Source organism: Triticum aestivum, chromosome 4D (assembly GCF_018294505.1).
Source record: "Triticum aestivum cultivar Chinese Spring chromosome 4D, IWGSC CS RefSeq v2.1, whole genome shotgun sequence".
Classification (NCBI taxonomy): domain Eukaryota; kingdom Viridiplantae; phylum Streptophyta; class Magnoliopsida; order Poales; family Poaceae; genus Triticum; species Triticum aestivum.
Window position 1 is genome coordinate 23857370 of NC_057805.1, and position 18445 is coordinate 23875814.

General features: G+C 46.3%; 3 protein-coding genes across 3 annotated transcripts; 1 reads left to right on the plus strand and 2 right to left on the minus strand.

The window, feature by feature from the left end:
- Positions 1-823: 823 nt before the first annotated feature.
- On the plus strand, positions 824-7160 carry LOC123095883 (phragmoplastin DRP1C). The gene is made up of 16 exons (XM_044517457.1): positions 824-1120; positions 1228-1291; positions 1374-1478; positions 2740-2841; positions 3028-3078; positions 3180-3241; positions 3582-3672; positions 3815-3879; positions 3958-4152; positions 4242-4361; positions 4513-4583; positions 4757-4982; positions 5394-5444; positions 5564-5792; positions 6411-6550; positions 6804-7160. Exons 1-16 carry the CDS (start codon positions 986-988, stop codon positions 6927-6929), a joined length of 1833 nt encoding a protein of 610 aa, XP_044373392.1. The 5' UTR covers positions 824-985; the 3' UTR covers positions 6930-7160.
- Positions 7161-7210: 50 nt separating this feature from the next.
- Positions 7211-8033, minus strand: LOC123095884 (uncharacterized). Its single transcript, XM_044517458.1, has 2 exons — positions 7578-8033; positions 7211-7476 (listed from the first exon to the last, which is right to left on the minus strand). The coding sequence occupies exons 1-2, from the start codon at positions 7902-7904 to the stop codon at positions 7303-7305; spliced, it is 501 nt and encodes a 166-aa protein (XP_044373393.1). The 5' UTR covers positions 7905-8033; the 3' UTR covers positions 7211-7302.
- A 138-nt stretch (positions 8034-8171) lies between these two features.
- On the minus strand, positions 8172-14096 carry LOC123095882 (NADH dehydrogenase [ubiquinone] iron-sulfur protein 1, mitochondrial). The gene is made up of 5 exons (XM_044517456.1): positions 13577-14096; positions 13057-13303; positions 12377-12671; positions 9953-10327; positions 8172-9431 (listed from the first exon to the last, which is right to left on the minus strand). Exons 1-5 carry the CDS (start codon positions 13983-13985, stop codon positions 8532-8534), a joined length of 2226 nt encoding a protein of 741 aa, XP_044373391.1. The 5' UTR covers positions 13986-14096; the 3' UTR covers positions 8172-8531.
- Between the last annotated feature and the right edge of the window lie 4349 nt (positions 14097-18445).

The window sequence follows — 18445 nt, forward strand, 5'->3', positions numbered from 1 at the left end:
GCTAGGGAGAGAGGGTAGGTGTTGCCTTCTTTGGTAGCGGAGACGGATGGCGTGACGCCGATGTGGCCTTGTCTCCTCTTTGACAAGATCGCGGCGTCTCCTCTTTGACAAGATCGCGGCGTCTCCTCTTTGATGACAGATGGGTTTCCTCCGACGACAATTCACCTCCCTGGCTTTGTCTCCTCTTTGACAAGATCGCGGCGTCGACCGAAGGCATCGTCCGGTCAAGCTTCCGAGTGTGGGCTTTGCGATGGCCTACTGGTTGGCTCTATAGTTTCGTGTATCCTTTTGCTGTTTTGTGTGTGTCCGTGTTAATGTTGTTGTGTCTGCGTGTGTTGTGTGGCCATCTGGTCTGTAAGAGCGTCATTGATTCAACGCCGGGCCTCGCCCTTGTTTCTAAAAAAAAAGTATGCAAAGGAAAAAAAAACAGTGCGAGCAACCAAACGTGTTCTTACTGGCAGAAGTGATAGCCGTACTGTTTAACACTGCCCTGTTCGTGTGCCCACCGTTGATTTCAAACGCGAGGTGCGCCAATGGAGGTAAGTGCTGCTCACGCGTCACGCACCAGAAAGGTGGGCCCCACACCCCAGCCGTCGGTCGCCCGCAGCTGGAAGCAGCAGCACAAAGCCGAGATCCAACGGCTCCGGCTCCCTGCTCCCGGTCCACCCCAGACCCACCATCCACCACGTTCAACCGCCACATACCTCCCGACCCCACCCGCAGCCTCCCATCCCACCTCCCGGGAGCCCACGACGGCGCAGCAGGCCCGGTTCACCCAGCTCGCGCCCCGCTCCCGAACCCACATATAACCTCCGCTTTTAAAATCCTTTTAGCTTAACCCATTTTCTCGGTTCCTCCTCCTCTCCCCACTCCGGCAGACAGATCCCAACCCCCACCGCCACCACTTGCTCCGGCTCGCCGCCGGCGACCGCGGAAGCCTTGGAAGGAGCCAAGGGAGGGAGGCGCTCGCGCGGGCTCGCCCGAGATGGCGACGATGGGGAGCCTGATCGGGCTGGTGAACCGGATCCAGCAGGCGTGCACCGTGCTCGGCGACCACGGCGGCGGCGCCGGGGGCTCGCTCTGGGAGGCGCTCCCCTCCGTCGCCGTCGTCGGAGGCCAGGTACGCCACCGCCCCCGCCCCCGCTCGCCCCCCAGATCCGCCGGCCCCGCGCCCAGATCTGCCCGCCGGGCCGCCCACTCATTCCCTGCGTTTTCTCGTGTCTCCAGAGCTCCGGGAAGTCGTCGGTGCTCGAGAGCATTGTCGGGAGGGACTTCCTGCCCCGTGGATCTGGTAATCCCGCGCTGGATCGCCATGTTTTCTTTCAAATAGTCGGTCCTGAGCCACTAAATTGCGTTATTGCTGGCTTGACCAGGGATCGTGACGAGGAGGCCTCTGGTGCTGCAGCTGCACAAGACGGAGGGCGGCCAGGAGTACGCCGAGTTCCTCCACGCCCCGCGGAAGCGCTTCTCCGACTTTGGTAAGCGGCCTATGCTCCGTTGTGCCTGCTTGCAGCCCAGCAGCTTGTATAGTTTATTCAGTTCAAATTGTTAGTTAGTGTTGTCAAAAGCTGCTCTCAATTGCAATTAGTTTCTTCAGTTCAAATTGTTAGTTAGTGCTGTTAAAAGCTGCTCTCATTTGCAATTATAACCGACCAGAGAGAGGAACATATAAGAAAGCACCCTGCATTCCCTAACTACTTATTTCAATACATCTACAAATAAGTATAATACAGTTAGCATAAACACTGCCCTACTGTTTTTGCCACTTTTGCATCAAAATATCCACCTGTTGAAATTGTAACCGACCCAAGAGAGATACATATAAGAAAGCATTCTGCATCAACTTATTTTACTTGGTGCACTGAACTACATCTTTTATGTGATCTATCTTTTGCAAATAAGTATACACTTAGCATAAACACCGCCCTACTATCAAATGTGTGTTCACAATTTTCATATCAAAATATTCAAGTATCTATAAATGGGGAAAATATCATAGAAGCATACCGCATGATCAAATATCTTTGTACGGTCGGAACTAAGGAGTAAATGACATTGTGGCCTACAACTCAGAAGTAATATTTGCCTTTAGCATTACATGCTTCTCACTAGTGTAGTAATTGCGAACATATATTTGATTTCATAGGAACTAATTCCATTAGCATTACATGTTCTCACTAGTGTAATATTTGCCAACGACCAAGCATATATTTGGTGGTACGAGTTTCATTTGAAGCTGTACTAGAGTACTCAACAATGAAAGAAAATGTATAGTACTATAACACATCTAAGAATTATGCGCAGTGTATAAATATTAAATACTTTGAAGACCCATGCATTATGACAACAGGTACTCCCAATGGTACATGGTGAGCATGTAGTATTTTAGTTTTCCTCATGCAGCAAACTTAGTTATTTGTAGCACTCAATCAAATGAATTACATTGATTTATCTTTTCTTTAAGTACCATGAACAATAACTTCAATCTAGAAAATGGGGCAATTTCATTTGTGGAAGAATTAACTGCATTAGTTTGTGAAAGTGTGTGAACCAGTTCATTGTTCCTGGCAGTTGTACTTGTTAAGTTCTGGGATGTTCACTGTTATTTAGCATGATAATCTCGATGTTTAATTGTTTTATTATTGGTGTATGACATCAAAGCATATGTGATTACTGATCTGCCCTTTTGTTTGTATTGTGGTGATGTTAAGTTATTTTTTTGTTAAAACTTTAATGCAGCTGCTGTTAGGAAAGAGATTGCTGATGAAACTGACCGCATGACTGGAAAATCGAAAGCAATATCAAATGTTCCTATCCATTTGAGTATATATTCTCCACATGGTAAGACTTGGGTATTTGTTTAGATTTGTTGATGTGTATCTACTTCTCAAATTTATAGCCTTTTTTTGGCAAAATGTGTCCATGCACGTACTCCTAAAGATTTCTATGTGCTGATTAGATATCTTAGTTTTTGTTATTTTATTTTTACCTTCTGAACTAGCTTAATTGGGAACCTTTTTTGTGCAGTTGTTAACTTGACACTTATTGATCTTCCTGGCCTGACAAAGGTTGCTGTAGGTAATGTTTCCCTTATTGACTTAGCTGCTGCTTCTTTGGTTAGCATAAAATTCTTTATTGCATTATTATATAACTGTCCTAACTGCAACTATCTACTACAGAGGGGCAGCCAGAGTCTATTGTGCAAGATATTGAAAACATGGTCCGGACTTACGTTGACAAGGTAAAATAATCACAGCTGTGGTTTGCTATACTGATTAGGCTAAAACATGAGTAATGCTTAGAACTGGCATAGCATAGCACGGAATATTCATGAAGTAAATGTAGCTCAAATAAACATGGTATTATAATGGTGCTGTCTCGGCATATTTTTCTCCCTTCTGGAATTGGTATAATAAATTAAGAACCAGTCTTAAGTTTGTGTTCATTGTTGGTCTCTTGCTATATTTGTATCGTGAGTCCTGTTTTTATTTACATCATTACATGAGGCAAAGACGATTGACCATTTTGTTGGTTAAAATCTATAACTTTCTTGACCTCTTTTCTTTGTCTGGAAACTTCAGCCAAACTCTATTATATTGGCTATCTCTCCAGCAAACCAAGATATAGCAACATCAGATGCTATCAAGCTTGCTAAGGAAGTGGATCCTACAGGTGCAGTTTGAGTTTTGTTCCTGCAGCATTTCAAATCTACTTTGCATAAAACAAGAATTATAAATATACCTTTTGTCGTTATCACGCCATGGTAATCTGGCAAGTTTCTTTTCTTTCTTTTGACATCCCTTTCCATTTTCAGGTGAAAGGACCTTTGGAGTTGTAACAAAACTTGATTTGATGGACAAGGGTACCAATGCTATTGATGTATGTGGTCTTGCAATTGCTATGAACTCGTCCTCGATGAGCATATCACTTAAACTTTCCTTTCTTAATTGACCCTAGGTACTCGAAGGGAGGTCATATCGCTTGCAGCACCCCTGGGTGGGCATTGTCAACCGTTCGCAGGCTGATATCAACAAAAATGTTGACATGCTCGCAGCACGTCGCAAAGAACAAGAGTACTTTCAAAGTAGTCCTGATTATGGTCACTTGGCACATAAAATGGGTGCCGAGTATCTTGCTAAGCTTCTGTCACAGGTTAGGTCATTTGCTCTCTCTGTTAACTTTGCCAAAAATTTCAATTTTGCATAAACTGTTTGCTGATGTATTTCCATTTATTTATCCAGCATTTAGAGGCTGTGATCAAAGCCAAAATTCCAAGTATTATATCAATGATCAACAAGACAGTTGATGAAATTGAAGCTGAGTTGGATCGACTTGGTAGGCCAATTGGAGGTGACGCTGGGGTAAGAATTACCATACTAACATAAAAGCTGAAAAGTAATTTGCACCACAGCTTGGAATGTTCATTTACAGTGATGTTAATGGCAAGCATATTCTATATTCCTGAACAACTTTTATATAACATTTCTCTCATACATTTAACATAATCGACAGGCACAATTGTATACGATATTGGACATGTGTCGCGCATTTGACCGTGTTTTTAAAGAGCACTTAGATGGCGGGTAAGATGTTCAACTAGCCATTTTGTAAATGTGACTTTTCCTTTCATAATGATGCCTTATATGTTGATAAAGTGGCAATCCTAGATATATAGTGAAGATACTGCAAGCATGCTTTCCTTTTTTGTTTGGAAGAATGCTTCTGATAATTTACCCTCATTATTCATTGTTACCAGTCGACCAGGTGGAGATCGCATTTATGGTGTCTTTGACCACCAGTTACCTGCAGCACTGAAAAAGCTTCCTTTCGATAAACATCTTTCATTGCAAAATGTTCGAAAAGTCATTTCTGAGGCTGATGGTTACCAGCCCCATTTGATTGCTCCTGAGCAAGGTTACAGAAGGCTTATAGATAGTTCACTCAGCTACTTTAGGGGCCCAGCTGAAGCTTCAGTTGATGCGGTATAACTTTTTTATCCATGACTCCTTTTGAGGCTCCTTAATGTTTAAGCAACTGGTTCATGTTTCAGTAACTGATATATGAACATGCCAACTTAACTAATCTTCTCATGTTAGAATCTAGGTTCTAGCTTATGGTATTTATTCATTATAATGTTAACTCAGGATATTGCTGGACTATGAGAAACTTCCTAAGTAGTATAAAAGGGAACCATTATCTTGTCAAAGTACTGAACATGGGAATGGTTTAGTAAGTTTGTTGCATGCTCAAATGGGGAAGCAGTGAGACTAGAGCGAGAGTGGAATTTTCACATTTCTCATTTTTTACATAAGGAGGATATGTGATAGCAATGCTTGTTCGGGAGCATAATTTTGTTAGCTACATGCACTTGCTGATGATCTCATAATTTGCAGGTCCATTTGGTATTGAAGGAGCTAGTCCGGAGATCGATTGCAGCAACAGAGGTGATTGTAATTTTTTATTTTTGGTGAACTTTGGTTATGGATGAGTGATTGCCAGATGTCACTCCTGCCTTGGACTGTTTCTCATTTCTTATATATCATGGCTACCTTGACTGTGCCAGGAATTAAAGCGTTTCCCAACGCTTCAATCAGATATAGCTGCAGCAGCAAATGAAAGCCTAGAAAGATTCCGTGAGGATGGACGAAAGACAGTTATTCGTCTAGTTGACATGGAGGCCAGTTACCTAACAGTAGAATTCTTCAGGAAACTTCCTACTGAGCCAGACAAAGGAGCTAACAACAACACTCCGGCCAACGACAGATATCAGGACAACCATCTTAGAAGAATCGGTAAGTTACTATTCAATCCTTTCAAGGTACTATTGGTTAGGGCAACTGTTTTAGGATGAACACAAGGCAATGAAGTCCTCAAATGACAGATCAAACAAGTTCATGTGAATCAATTTTATATCCAGACAACCCATTACCAGTAGCTGGTGGTGCATCCAGCTTTAGGCCCTGTTTGCATTGTTTTAATTTTTCATGGTCCTGTTTCATGTGAAATTTCTGCCTTCCAAACAGCTTGCGGATTGCATGTTAACTTCTTCAAAGCATCATCGTACAGTTGAATGTAGAAAGTATTGCATTAACTACTATTGATTCTCTCAATGGACAAATATTTTTGATTCTCTCAATTGTCAAATATTTTTGAATGAGACAGCAAAATGGAGGAAGCAGTAATCAACCTTTGTTTAGGATCATGTATTTCGTGCCGTAAAACCTCAGGGCTTGGAATAATTGCACGTGATGAAGGACAAACTCGCCTATGCATCTTTGATTGTAGTGTAGATAAACTATCCATGTTAACAGAGTCAATCACTACGTATACGTCTTAACAGAGTCGACCTTAACAGAGTCGACAACAGTTTACAATATACCAGTATTAATGACGCCGTCCCATTGTTTCAGGATCAAATGTATCATCTTACATCAACATGGTTTGCGATACATTGAGGAACACAATTCCGAAAGCCGTTGTGCATTGTCAAGTGAAGGAGGCAAAAAGAAACTTGCTCAACCGTTTCTATGCGCATGTAGGAAGCAAAGAGGTATGTTTTTGCTAACTACTTGCTGAATCTACTATTTTCGCACATAAATACAGAGATGCATTTGATCTTCCACTTCAATTTACCCATGCACCAGTCAGTGGGCAAATTGAAAATTTTCACCAGACTTCAATTTTGCGTATTTTTTAACCTTGCGTTGATTTGCATTTGCATAAGTAGTATTATAGCAACCTCCTGGGCATTGTACTAAAGCATCTCTCCTTGCTCTCCATTTGTTTTTGCTTCCGCAACACAGAAGAAACAGCTGAGCGCGATGCTGGACGAGGATCCCGCGTTGATGGAGAAGAGGGATTCCCTCGTGAAGAAGCTGGAGCTGTACAAGTCCGCTAGGAACGAGATCGACTCGGTTGCATGGAAATGATCTGATCTGATCCGATAGAGCGTTCGCGGCTGGAACAGATAGAACGTGTGTAGTAGAGATGCTCCATTCGTTTTGCATATGCTTTGTACACGGGCTTTCTTGCCGAGTGTTGTCTTGTGGCTACCACCGGGACATGGACAGACACCGTTGCTTCTTTTGGCCAACCATCCTTTGGCCTCCTGTATGATTCGTATCGATTATGTTAATGCAGATGATGTATTCTTTGTTCAATTGATGATGCTTTCTCACGATCCTCCAAAGTTCCATGCGTATTCATCATCTTTTTCATGCCTTGATCTCCAATTGAACTGATTGGTCACAAACAGCAGAAGATTCACAACCTGTCTACAGTACAATTCTATTACATGTTTTGCTATTGGAGGCGGCTCTTGAATTCTTCCCATGGCAGATCCTTCTCGAGGTATTCGATGTTGCTGGGGTCGAACGGCCCCTTGACCACGTCGACGCGCTGTATGACGGCCCTCTCCGGGAGCACGCTCATGGCCGGGTCCGGCGCCGTCCTCCCGCTCAGGCTCGACGAGAAGCCCTGCCACCACGCACAACAAGGCATCCATCCGTAACCAAATGGGCTACATGTAGAAGAAGCAACGTGCATCCGTGTGCGCTGGTGGATCGGTATCGGAGTACCTTGAAGACGAGCACGGGCTCGAGCTCGCCGTCGACGGCGGCCGTGACCAGGAGGGCCACGTCGCGCGCTCCCTCGCTGTAGGCCTCCAGCCGCGCCATCTCCTCGTTGTGCCCGTACTCCTCCTCGTCCTCATCCTCTTCCTCGTACCTCACCCGCCTCCTGGCGCCGCACGCCCACCGGGCAGGGCCACCGGTGGTTGTCAGGCCGCGTGGCTGCGGCCGGAACCGTGGCCTTGGCACAGCACACCGGCGGTGGTGTTGACGATGCAGGAGGCACTGGCCGGTGGACGGCGAGACGCTGACGGCGGCAGCGCAGTGCAACGCCATGCTCACGGTGCTGGAGCGCGGCGCGATGAGCGTAGGTTGTGTTGGGAGGATAAGGCGCGGTACGAGCCTTGTTTTGCTTGGTGGTACTCGCAAGGGTAGCAGCACAGCAAGGATCTCCCTGACAAGAAATTATTTGCCAATGTGCAATGGTCTCACGCTCATCTTTGCCAGCACAAGCATGCAGCATTGACAGAGCATCCGGATAAACCATTCAAAGAAAGAACAACGAGAGGAAGGTCCAAAGCTATGTGCCATTCAACACACCAGTGAATGATAAAATGGGGGTATACCTTAATTTGCACATACAGCTACATTTGCCTGCATCCTGGAACCGGGAAACGAGCAGGCGAAAACCCAAAATACAACAAAATTATTTGCTTGCGGCTGCCGTCTAATTCAAAAGGACAAAACAAGCTTATTAAGTATGCTCCGCTTCTCACACGTTACAGAAAAATGCACTGCTTTCAAGTTTCGCTGCTCCTCGGATCTAGCTAGGGTAGAGGCAGTCCAAATTTTATGCTCCCAACCAACCAAGCAACAACAACTGGTGAGTGAAATGGAAAAGCAACTAAAATCTCGTATGCCGATGATTTAACTTCTTCAAGGGGACGTACATAGAGCAGGGTCTCACTTCTTCAACAAGGTTGCGCTGCACTGAGCCATGATCTTGGAAGCCCGTGTGATCGCGTCGGTCATGTAGAAGTTCTCCACGGCAGCTTTGAATGGCGCCGGGCTCACTTGCTGCTTTACTGGAGGCTTCACCTCGGCAGAGATCACCGATGGCTCCCTCTCGTCGACGCGCACAAGATTTGGGGCCACCATGCTGATCCGGCTCCTCACAGCTGCGACGCTGTCGTAAGGCAGTGGAGCCCCGGCAACCTCGGAAAGAGCACGGACGATCTTCCAGTCATCCCTGGCATCACCAACTGTAGGCACAGCTGGGATGGTCCACTGGGTGCATCCCTCGGTGTTCTCATAGGTGCCTTCTTTCTCGCTAAATGCTGAAGATGGCAGAATAACATTGGCCCTGTACACGGCCTTGTCACCATGGTGCCCCTGGTAAACCACAAATGCATCCGCTGGAAGGTTGTCCAGGTTTACATCGTCGGCTCCCATCAGGTAAAGGAACTTTGCAGACTTGACACTCTCGGTGGGATTAGCAACGAGGCCCAGATCAAGAGCTGCGGCCTGTGCAGCATGGAGCAATAGGACATTAAGGCCGTTCCAGTCCGGTCTTGTCACATTGAACTTCTTGGCTACGGTTTCAATTGCTGAGAACACAGCACCTTGGTCTTCTCGTTCAAATAACCCAGCTCCAGCGATGATTACTGGGTTCTTTGCAGACTTCAGTATTGAACAGAAAGGATGTCGGCCCTCAGCGATCTCAACAAGGGTATCTGGCCCTGTGCCAAGATGCCAAGTGTCATAGTTGAAGTCTGCTGGAGGACCAATGTAGCCCACCTTTGCTTGTGTTGCTCTAACAGTCTTCTGAATCCTTGCGTTCACCATAGCAGCTTCCACCCTTGGCTGTTTTATGGAGGCAAAAAAAAAATGTTACTCAGAATAGTTGGATGACCGAAAAGAAGGGGTGACAGAATATATGAAGGACAAACAGCACATCTTAATTCCCTTGGTCTCACAAGTTGGATATCAAACAGACTCGCAAATAAATTCGTCTATTTAATGATGGTTCACTGCTACGATACGTTTGAAGAAAGTAACCGCAATTCTTTAGAAACATCAGCTGCATTATTACAAGTATACTACTAGCTATTGCGAAAAGAAAAACAACACTAGCAATGGTATATAATTAGAGGCTACTTTGTGCTCAACATGTTATGTTGTGATGTGTCATGGAATATTTCTATTAAGGGGTCATTTTTATAAACTCTAGCAAGATATTGCCGCAATGGCTTTAAAAGATGCTTTCAAGCAGTTGCACATCCAAGAACACAGGAATATACACTACTAGAACAACAAGCTAAGCATATTGTTAGATAAGGAAAGCAACTGAGAAATGATCATGAGCAAGAAAACCAGAGTTTTACCTGTGTGCCAACCAAAAGGAAGACATCAGCTTTCTCAAGACCAGCAATGCTAGTATTCATTAGGTAGTCTGATCGAATATCTGCTGGTGGATTCGGACCATTCCCCTCACAGAGCACCTTATCCGAACCCATTTTATTAACAAAATCTTTCAGCGCCATCATGGATTCTGCATCAGAAAGTTTGCCAGCGACTCCGGTAATTTCTTCTGGCTTGACTTGATTCAAAACCTCAGCAACAACCGCAATAGCATCACGCCATGTCACTGCCTTGAACCTGCCATCAGGACCACGAATCATAGGGTCGTTCAGTCTTTGCCTCTTCAAACCATCATAACAAAACCGTGTTTTGTCAGATATCCATTCTTCGTTGATATCCTGCAATGATAAAAAAAAATGCTCAATCGGGTATTCATTTTCATAGCAAATAAATTAGCAGGCTAAGGATGGAAGGCTCAGTCAACTAGCCATTCCTTAAGCAAATTACATAGCAAAAGTATGAAAGAGCACTTTATATTACTCCCTCCGTTCCTAAATATAAGTCTGTTTAGAGATTCCACTATGGACTACATACGGAGCAAAATGAGTGAATCTAAACTCTAAAATATGTCTATATACATCCGTATGTAGTTCGTAGTGGAATCTCTAAAAAGACTTATATTTAGGAACCGAGGGAGTATGTTGTATTATATTCTCACAGTACACCAACATTTACTTCCATCTCTTTTAGGTCCAGAATCAGGAAGATCATTAATGTGAAGCAAACAATGTTTTCGAGTCGACGAGTCGTTCTGGGGTAGCGACTCTTGACTAGTCGTGACTCATGGTCGACTAGTCGACATGAGTTAAGCAATAGGTACAGGGGAGGAGCAGCAGCAAGCCAGCAACCAGGGGGGAGGGGAGGAGCAGCAACCCAGCTTGCGGCGGCGCCAGCCGGCAGGATTGTGGGGCGGCGGCGGCGGCCAAGGGGCAAGGGAGAGGGTCGCAGGATAGGTTTGGATCGTTCGACTCAAAAACCTAGACTAGTCGAGACTAGTCGATCAAGTCGCTCGACTCAGCCAATGATTTGAGTTGACATGTTGAGTCGACTTTCAGTCACGACTAGTCGTTCGACTCAAAAACAGTGGAAGCAAATAAGACACGCTATGACAAATGCATTCAGTTACAATATGACTCTGCAAGAAGAACAAATCCTGAGAGCACTGTCAAGCTACTAATATTACAAAATATACCAAGGTAACATGTCACTGTATGGGAGAGGCAGCATTGGTAATCTAAAAAGCATGGACACGGCTGGAAGTGCCAAACTGCCATAATGATGCGGCGGGATACGGGGATACGCCAGGATTCACGAACTTTGTATCACCCGAATTTTGATTTAAAAAAGAAGAAAAAAACACATGGATACGCCGGGACACGGCCTGGCCCAAAACAGCCTCGGCCCAACCCAGGGCGACGCCTGGATTCGACCGGCGACCGCTGGCGCTACCCCCAGCAGCCTCTCCCCTCTCCTCTTTCCTCAATCTCTTCCTCTTTTATTCTTCAGATTTGCTTGTGCTGCTGGATGTTGCTTGCTTGTGTTGCCGCTTATGCTGCTGCTGCTGCTGCTCATGCTTGTGCTGCTGCAGCCCATGCTTGTATAGTCTTCCAATTATGTCTTGTCTTCTAATCTTCTTTACTGTTTGTGTTTGATGTGTTTTGCAAGATGGATGGAGCTTGCAATGACGACATGACATGGGAGAATGAGGAACTTGATAAAAGAGACACCAAATGGGGCACTATTCTCTGTTCTGATCTCTTTCTCATTAATTTTCTGTCTTAAATGTATATTACATGGCATATTTTTATTTTATTTTATACATGCTCGCCGTATCCCGAATGGCTGTTTTTGAAAAACGCCGTATCCCATATCCCCGTCTTTCCGTCCCCGTGTCCGTGCTTTTTAGTTGATAATAATACAACGGTTTAACTGTTAAGTAACAGTTTAATGCATATGGAGCAGTTAACCTAATAATTTAAGCACACACAGTAATTTGGATGTTCGTTTAACAACATTGAACAATCTTTCGACAAGAGTTATGGATGCCATTCTGAGAAAGCATGACAGAAATTTCCGTAATGACCATATTGTAACATTTATAATGTTCCCAGAAGCATAAGCACTAGAAGGGCAGGAGGTATCGCCTAGCACCTAGTTACTGATTACATGGGCAAGACAGTCACGCTTAAGGTAGGAGGGTGGTGCCTAGTGCCTACAAGCCTTCTTCATACGCTAGGCAACCTTTTACGACAGACTTAGCATATGTTATGGCTTCTGGGGGTTTACGACATGGTTAATAACTTAATATAGTAATATTACCATGAAGTATCAGGCAGTATGACCATACAAAACAGGCAAAACTACGAAGAAGCAGAGAATAAGCATACCTCATTGAGACGAGGAACAATGCGCATAACTTCAGGACCTCTGCTGTCAACGCGTATGTTGGACCCTACTGCATCAGTAACATCAATAGTCTCAGTGCCCTTCATCTCCCAGTTTCTAGCTTTAAACGCAAATGGCTTGGATGTAAGAGCGCCAACGGGGCAGATATCAATAACGTTTCCAGATAGTTCACTTGTCATAAGTTTCCCCACATATGTTCCGATTTCTTCACCACTGCCACGGCCTAACATACCCAGGTCCTGAACACCAGCAACCTCAGATGCAAACCTGACACACCTGTAAGATGAGAGAAATTTGAAAATTACATACTAGCAAAAGGTAAAGGTAAACTAGAGCTTGCACAGGTAGCTAAACTATTTTGCACAAAGGATGATGCGTTACTGCAATAATAATGTCAATAAAACAATACATGACAACATAAATGTGACTGCACAATGACAACACGAACTAAGAACCAGTAAATTATTCGAAGCACATGAATATATTAGGAGGAACGTTCTCCTCTACCAGTTGTTAACCTTAAAGCTCTCAACCTAACAACGCTAGAAATATGAATCGCCTACATTAGTGGAAACATATAGAAACCGGATATGCATGACTTTACATAAAGTGAATACTCATAAACATTGACCAAGAAGCACCAAAAAGGCAAAAACATCACCTTGTGCACTGGATGCAACGGGTCATCACCGTCTTCACCAATGGGCCCAAATTCTTATCCACAACCGACCTCTTCATATCGGTGAAACGACCGCGGTCAGCCCCAAAGGCCATGGACTGATCCTGCAGGTCACACTCCCCACCCTGATCGCAGATTGGGCAATCCAGCGGATGGTTCATCAACAAGAACTCCATGACTCCCTCCCTTGCCTTCTTCGCGATTGGTGTGTTCGTCTTAATCTTCATCCCTAATCCAACAAATAAGACACTCCAAGGTCAGGAACTCCCGCAAACCGTACTACTAGAAATCACACACGCTTGACTGATCATTCAGTACCCCAACAACAATTAACTAAGTCCGTATTTCTAGTCTCTACAACCATTACCGATTAAACGAAATGTACGTGAGAACCCTAAGGTGCTGGTTTTCTATGAGCTGAACGGATCTGAGCGGCCGATGCACATAACACGCTGAGAAGAAGAATCAAAATGGGGCGCGGCGGCGGCGGCAACGGGCTGACCTGGGAGGGCGGGCATGGCGCAGGAGGCGACGGGCTTGGGCGACTTCTCGACCTCGACGAGGCACATGCGGCAGTTGCCGGCGATGGAGAGGCGGCTGTGGTAGCAGAAGCGCGGGATGTCGACGCCGGCGACCTCGCAGGCCTGGAGCACGGAGAAGCCCTTGGGGATCCGCACGGCGTGCCCGTCGACGAACACCTCGAGCGCGTCCTCCGGGTTGGGCGGCAGCTCGACGCGCGCGCCCCCGACGGGCTCCCGCGGCGGGGGCAGCTCCGGGTCGGCGGGCGCCACGGCCGCGCCGGCCTCGGGCGAGCCCGCGGCGGGCGTCGACGAGATCCAGCGGCAGGACGCGGGGCCGCGCGACGGCAGGTACGGCTTCGAGTGGCGGAGCGCCCGCGCGAGGAAGGACATGGCGGCGGCGGCGGCGGGCGGCGGCGACGGCGAGGCGATTGGATCGCGCGGAGGCGGGGGGGGGAGACCGTGTGCCCCTTGGCTGGTGTGGGTGGTGGAGATGGGGGCGAGGTGTCTCGAGGGAATGGAGGCTGCGCGCACCGAACGTCTCTATGACGGGTGGGGTCGGGGGAGCGGGGCCCACGGGCAGTGAGAGGAAGTATGTGCGGGGGTGGAAAGGCCGCGTGGGCGTCGCAGTTTGTGCAGTGTGGTGTGTGGGGGGTTCCTGGATGGACGCGGTGTACGCGGGTAGACGGTGAGGGGCTGGACGGGGGTACCGTTGTGCTGTGGGTGTAGTCCACGGGTGTATGTGGTCCACATGAATAGGCGATGGATTTCGTGAGAGTGGGTTTGTCACTCACCTGTGCTTTCCACACGCCCAGGAGAGTTTTGGTCTTTCGAATTTGGTTCAACGAGAGCAATGTTCAAAACAACAAGAACTAGTTGGATGTTTGTGCCTTGGTTGTCCTGAAGCAACACCCCCGCAAAATAAAAGTCCTCAAACAACAGATATAGACGTTAAGACATTGATCGAACTTTCCTGGGTTTCCAGGAAACTATGAGACAAAGTTTTTCTAGAAATGATTTGCAAATGTCTGTGCTGGCAGGGACTTCCGTTGGCATTTTGTACTTGCGGGGCCTTTTGATGGGGGTTAATTATACCACCCTTGATGTTATTTCCGAAGAAGAGGAGGGGGGGGGGGGGGGTATCATATTAAAATGATTGTTCAAGATATTAAAAACAGGTTTATTTGAGACCTTGTGATGATGTATGGTGATGCACAATCTGAGAGGAAAACTTGGTTTCTAGCTGGACTTTCTAGAGTTCTACATTATTGTATAAACCATGTACTTATAGTTTTTTTTATATAATTACAAAAGCTTCTGAGAAAAATAAACCTAGGACTCCTGGACATCGGAGCTTTATCTTCAATGCTATCCCGGAGCAGGCTGGTCTGAGAGAGCTTGATTTTCATGGCAGAAATTTTACTTGGGGGAACAATTTACCAAATCCTACTTTGAAAAAATAGATAGAATCTTGTGTCGTGTTAGATTGGGAGGAGTATTATCCTCTGACTGAAGTAACAACTTTACTTAGTGTCGTGGTTTTGTCACGGCAGATGTCCTAGAGAAAGGACTTAGTCGTGGAGCCATCGCTACGGGTTAGCTAAAAGGGGTTAAAGCGGACAAGGGACGCAAGAGAGTTTTATACTAGTTCGGCCCCTTACGATGAAGGTAAAAGCCTACGTCTAGTTGTGATGGAATTGCTGGGGTTTCGATGACCAGGGAGCGAATACGCTTTGCCTGAGTCTCGAGTTGTTGTCTGTTGTCCTTGAACCGCCGCCGGGTCGTCCCCTTATATACATGGGTTGACGCCCGTCGGTTTACAGAATCCCGAGGCCGGCTCATAAGCTTGTCCGGCCTAGTCTCTGCTCTTTCTATCTTACAACACAAGTTTACATAGCAACACCGGTTTATGTCTATAGGCCTTAAACCGGCTCTGGGCCCTGGGCCTTCATAAAGCGTTACTGTCTGTCTTCATGGGCTTCAGATATAATGAATTACTATGGGGTTAACCCGGCTTCTCCTGGCCGGTTTACGCTCAGTGGTAATATCCCCAACATTAGGCCCCAGATTGATTTGAACTGGTTCATGTCAATCCTCAACACTTAAGAAAATTTCTTCTTCAACATCTTCACGTAATCTTGTAAACCGCCGTGACGTCATCTTCCAAGACCATGGTAAACCGCCGTGACGTCATATGTTATTTAAAACTGTGTATAACCCACCTTCATTAATGGGCCTCTGATGATCGAGGCAACAAAGCTGTCACACACCCTATTTTTCGGGCTCCTCGATTCTCGCGCCTGCCCTTTATCCATTCATCTTATAAATAGGGCCGAGGGGTCACTTTCACTTTTCCCCCTCATGCCTCTTCGCGTCGTCGTCTTCCTCGCGCCGACCGACCCTCAAGCTCTGCCGCCGCCGTCGTCCTTCGCCTCTGCTTCGACAAAGGCCGCTGCATCAACCTGATCGTATCAGAGAAAAGTGGTGATCCTCCGCTGCTTCCTCCTGCACCAGTAAGTCCCTCTTCTTCTCGCCCTAGATCCGCCATTAGGGTTCGGTGTTCTTCATAGCTTGAAGTTGTTCTTCCTTCGGTAGCACCAATGGTCGGTTAGATCTGACTATTTTCAGCGCCTTTTGTAGTTTAGACTCCTTCTTCTTGTTAAGGCACTTGCTTGATATCCAACTCATCTAAACTTACTAAACTTTTTGAGCGCTTGATATTAGACCAGAATATATTTTTATTATCCAACACACGGCAGATCTGAAATTCCCATGCCAAACTATGAAACTTGTTTTTTCCTTCACTTATACATCTTTATACCTTTAATACCAGATTAGGCGGTTTAACTTCACAGAAAAAATGATGACCCGGTAGATACCATTAGTACCCTTTTGAACCGCCAATGCATTCACCATTGTACTGTTTCCATTGTCAGACTCCGGTTTATGAATAACCAATTCCGGTTTAACAATATGCTTATATCCTTATACCGCTGTACGGTTGTCCACTGTAAATCTTAAACCGGCAATAATCATGTTTCAGATTTCCATTGCCATGGCCAAGCAAGTCTATAAGTGCAATTGGGCTCCTTCTCAAGTAACCGAAGAGCAGTTAAACAATCTTGTTAAAATGGGCGCTTTAGCCAAGAAAGATGTCATCCACTGGAGGGTTCCTGGCCTGGAAAATCCTCCTACACCCAAGGACGGAGAGGTAGTCGTGTTTGCTGACCATCTGGGTTGAGGTTTTAGCCCTCCCGGTTCGAAAATTTTCCGAGATGTACTAGCCAATTTTCAGCTGCGCCCTCAAGACATCGGTCCCAATTCTGTGACCAACATCTGCCACTTCCAAGTCTTCTGTGAGGCTTATCTGCAAGAGGAACCTACAGTCGAACTGTTTAGAGATTTCTTTCACTTAAACCGTCGTACAGAGTTCACAGATGGACCCAATACGAAACTGGGCGGAATGGCGGTTCAGAAAAGGAAAGAAGCCACTTTCCCTCATCCCAACACTACAAAAAAAATACACTTCCGTGATGATACGTGTTTGTCACAGTAGGTCGCGTTTTTTGTCATGCATGTACATCCTATGACAAATTTATGACAGAATCAAGATAGTCATACCTGTGCTGTCGTAGAAGTGTTCCATGACATTACCAACATTATCATCACGGAAGTGTCCACTTCCATGACGATAAATCGCGCGTCATAGAAGTGCTTTCGTCAAGGGTGACCGACACGTGGCATCCACCGTAACGGAACGCCGTTAAGCTATCGGGTCGGGTTTTGGATCAGATAACCCGTTAATAGCCCCGACCAATGGGGATTTTCCACGTGCAAAATCATCATTGGCTGGAGGAAACACGTGTCGGCTCACCGTTGGGACAGATGTCATCCACTCATTGGACCGAAGGCGCCTATGATACGGCGACACGTGGCACGGCCCAACAAAGGCCCATTCCTGAGGCCGGCCCGTTTGAGTTGGTCAAAAGGTGGCGGGCCGGCCCACGGAAAGCCTGTTAACGGCCTGTTCACATATAGCCCATTTACAGCCCGCTAACCCAGGGCCCGTTACGCCCTATCCGAATTAGGCCCAGTAGCGTCATCTGGGCCGTCCAATATGATTCAGCCCGTTTTAACTTCCGGCCCATGTGTGGCCCATGACTTCTTTCGGCCCATATGAGGACCTTTGTAACTCTTGGCCCATTAATGGCTCGTGGTGAAACTGGCCCGTAATGAACAGTGTATCACTTTATACCCATTAACGGCCCGTTATTCCATTGGGCCGTTTCCAGCCCAAGTTATCTTTCGGCCTTCTCAGGGCCCATTGATTCTTGTGCTCATTTGCAGCATTCGGTTACATATGGCCCGTTACTGTCATTTTCTGCTTGTGGGCCAAATTCAGCCCGTCGTTACAGTCGGCCCGTTTGCGGACCGTTAATACGTTGGGCCGTTTTCATGTCAAAAAAACCGTTGGGCTGTTTTCATAGAGTTATCAAATACGGCCTATTAATGACCCGTTATGGTCCACGAATAGTACGACCCATGATTGACGAAATGATGATACGCCCCGTAGAAGGCCCATGGATCCTACGGCCCGTATGAGGCCCATGGATAGTACGGCCCGTAGAAGGCCCATGGATCGTACAGCCCGTAGAAGGCCCATGGACCCTACGGCCCGTAGAAGGCCCATGGACCCTAAGGCCCGTATAGAAGGTCGATGGATCCTACGGCCGGACGAAGGCCCATGGATCATACGGCTTGCAGGAGGCCCATGGTTACAACAGTCCGTGTGTTGCACGATTATTTTGGCCTAGTTACCAAAAATAGGCTATTGTGGCCACTAGAAAAAAACA